The 3412-nt window shown below is 41.3% G+C and overlaps 1 protein-coding gene across 1 annotated transcript; it reads right to left on the minus strand.

Moving 5' to 3' along the window:
- Positions 1-981: 981 nt before the first annotated feature.
- On the minus strand, positions 982-3009 carry LOC106318751 (H/ACA ribonucleoprotein complex subunit 4-like). Its single transcript, XM_013756869.1, has one exon. The coding sequence runs from the start codon at positions 2906-2908 to the stop codon at positions 1205-1207; it is 1704 nt and encodes a 567-aa protein (XP_013612323.1). The 5' UTR covers positions 2909-3009; the 3' UTR covers positions 982-1204.
- Between the last annotated feature and the right edge of the window lie 403 nt (positions 3010-3412).

Consider the following 3412-nt stretch of genomic DNA (forward strand, 5'->3'; position numbering starts at 1 on the left):
CCTTCCTCTCTCTCCAAGCTGTTTAACACATGATATCAAGTGACCATATATAAACACTTCATTTTCTCTTGTTCCCACCGATGTAGGATGTTTCCCATTTCTCTTCACACTTACCTTTTATTATTTTAGCCAATTGGCTTTAGTAATTTACGTCCAACAGAGCGCACCAATTTGTTGTCAACTTGAGTTGTATTACTTTGTTAAAGGAGATACAGATGGTTCTAACAATATTTTAAACTAGTAACGGTCAATGGATGACTCATATCGTCTACCAAATATCACTAATACAATTTGCATAGAATGACCTGCAAAAGTACAACTCTTGTTAATAGTATCATGTACAGTTCACTCAACCTGTCCATATCATCCTTCTAAACTAGCTCATCTCTTTCAAGCCTTGATCACCTAACTTCTCATCAACCGTTTTCTTCTACTTACGAAAGTAGACCTTTAATGGTCCATCAGATTAACACTCAGTAAGTATAACAAAAGTGATTAACACTCGGTAAGTATAACAAAAGTCCAAGGAACTGGTCACTAGTGTAGGAAGAGCGGTGTACACAAGGTAAGACTCATAAAAGCAAACAAAATTAAGTATACCAGAGATGTATAAAGCATCGCTTACTAGCCTCTAATATTATATCTTATCACTTATCAGCGGGGGAAACAAACAAAACTTAAGATGAAAGCAGTTCTGATTCTTAAAGACCCTGATATGCAGCTTCGGTACGCAGTGCAAGTGAAAACAGAACAATCACAACAACATTAGGCAGCACCCATCTAATGAAAAATTATGATCAGTGATAAAAGGTAACAAGTCTCTAGTTGAAACCTGTTGTTCCTCTACTCTCAACACTAACAATATATTAACAACTCTTAAGCTCCTAAGACAAGGCACCACTGAAAATTGGCTAGAAAGCCACAAACTTTCACACAGTAGAATTATGGAAACATAAAAATCATCATCAGACAAAAGAAAAGGAACTCATAAACCATAATCATCATATTCATAAAGTCCATAGCTAAATTAAACGAATCTCACAAATAAAAGGACAAATATAACATAAGAAACTAAAAACAAAACTAATCTGAAGTGAGACTTTGGATACAAGCATAAAAGCCTTTTGTCTCACTTTTTCCAGAACAGATACCATAAAACAAAAGATTCAAAACTTAAAGAGCAGTGTGACACAAACCCATCTCATTATTCGTCATCGCTGTCTTTGGTTTTCTTCTTCTTATCCTTCTTTTTCTTCTTCTCACTCTTCTCTGCTGATTGACAAGCAGCAGCTTCATCTGTCTCTTTGCTCTTCTTTTTCTTCTTCTTCTCACTCTTCTCTGCTGCTGATTCATCTTCACCATTAGCCGCAGCAGCTTCGTCTGCCTCCTTGCTCTTCTTTTTCTTCTTCTTCTCTGACTTTGGTGTAGCCAACTCTTCTTTATCCTCCTCCTTGTCCTTCTTTTTCTTCTTCTCCTTTTTCTCAGACCCAGCTTCTTCTTCTTTCCCCTCTGCCTTGTCCTTCTTCTTCTTTGACTTCACCTTCTCTTCAACCTCTCCTCCTTCGAGATCTTTTGTTTTAGCTTTCTTCGTTGACACAGGAGCAGGGGTGTCAGTGCTATCATCATGCTTACGCTTGCGCACTTGTCCACTCTCAGCCTCAACCTTTCCCTCAGGAGCGGCAGCAGCACCAGCAATCATAGCATCACCACCAGTTGGCAAGACCACCACGTTCCTGCTCCACTCTAGAGGCGTTTTCTCATTCGGCTTCCCATGCTTATCCAATTTACCGTCAGCAATAAGCTTCTTCTTCATGGAAGCTCTAGGCCCCAATCCCCATTTCCTGGGGTAAGTGTCTCTATCCATCACCACCCGCTTGATCTTAGCCACCACACCATGGTCACACGTAGCCATCACAGACGTGGTCATCTCAGCGATACCAACAGCAATCGCCTCACCTTTAGTCGTCATCAGAACAACCTCAGTGCCAACGTCAATGTCATTCTCGAACCTCAACAACCCAGGAATCATCAGCTTCGCACCATAGCAGATTGCATTGACAGCAGAGTCCTTCACAACGAGCCTCTTGTAGCTCGTCAAAATCACCTCAAGAGGCATAATCACCCTCCTAAGATAACTCTCATCCTTGTGGTTATCATACATCCATTGAGCATCCATGACATCATGCATCGTAACCATGTTATCATTCTCACCCAAAATCCCAGACCTAACCCTCCTAAGCTCTTGCATATGCCCACCAACACCAAGAAGTAAACCCAAGTGAACACACATGGTCCTAATGTACGTACCTGCCTCACAGGAAACCCAGAACACAACCAAATGCCTGTCCGCATCATACTCAAGCAGCTTGCTTTGGTAGATTGTCCTAATCCTCAGCTGCCTCTTCACGGCAGAGATCAAAGGCGGCCTCTGAAAGACAGCTCCAGTAAGCGACTCCAGAGCTCTCGCCACCTTAGCCACATCGGGAACAGCAGAGTGAAGGCGAGCTACACAGACGTACTCTTTACCGGCACCTTGCTGAGACTTCACGAGCCGTGTAGCTCGGTCGATGCAGACAATGAGATTACCCGTGACCTTAGGGTCGAGAGTTCCACTGTGTCCTGTCTTCTCGACACGGAGGATTCGCTTGATCCAAGCGACGACCTCGTGAGAGGAAGGGTTGGAGGGTTTGTCGAGATTGATGACACCGTACCTGATGTAGTCTAGGAGAGGACGCTTGAGGGGAGAGTGACCGGAGGAGATGGGAGTGTAGTGACCGGTACGGACGTTGAGGCGGTCATAGTTCTTGAGGAGGAGGGGCCACTGAGATGTGTCGATAGCGGGAGTGAAGCTCTGAGGCTTGATCATGTAGTCTCCGGTTTCGGCAGCAACTTCTTCGACCTCCGTCATGGCGCCGGCTGGATTAGGGTTTTCAGAAATGGAGGGAGGAAGAAGACAGAGACACGAGAGAGTGAGTGAGGGGGTTTAAAATATGTTTTTGAATTAGGGCTTCTTTAGTTTGTATTGGCCTTTGATATACGTTCAAATTGTTTAAGGTCCATTAGAAAGAGCCAACTTAAAATATACTATTGCATTGCTTCTAAAGCAACTGAACGAGAAATTTTATGTGCTACTAGGGATTAACCCGGGCTATGTCCAGGATTTTTATTTTTTTCTAATTTAAGTTGTTAAATTATTTATATTTAGGTTACGATATATATTTATATAAATGTTAAGATGCATGTCATAATTAAAATTTATTTTTAAATTTTAACACGTTAACATAACATATTTTTTACTATTTAAATATTTTTTTTGTAATTTTGTTGGCTATCTAGTTATCATATTTAGCAAAACTATATGTTGAGTGTTGAAATAAATGTTTTAGATATTTAATTAAACTGCAATGTATTC

This window comes from Brassica oleracea, chromosome C2, assembly GCF_000695525.1.
Source record: "Brassica oleracea var. oleracea cultivar TO1000 chromosome C2, BOL, whole genome shotgun sequence".
In the NCBI taxonomy this organism is placed as follows: Eukaryota; Viridiplantae; Streptophyta; class Magnoliopsida; order Brassicales; family Brassicaceae; genus Brassica; species Brassica oleracea.

Bases quoted from the DNA above. Each gene is read 5' to 3' on its own strand.
- LOC106318751 (XM_013756869.1), bottom strand. From the start codon at position 2,908: ATGACGGAGGTCGAAGAAGTTGCTGCCGAAACCGGAGACTACATGATC.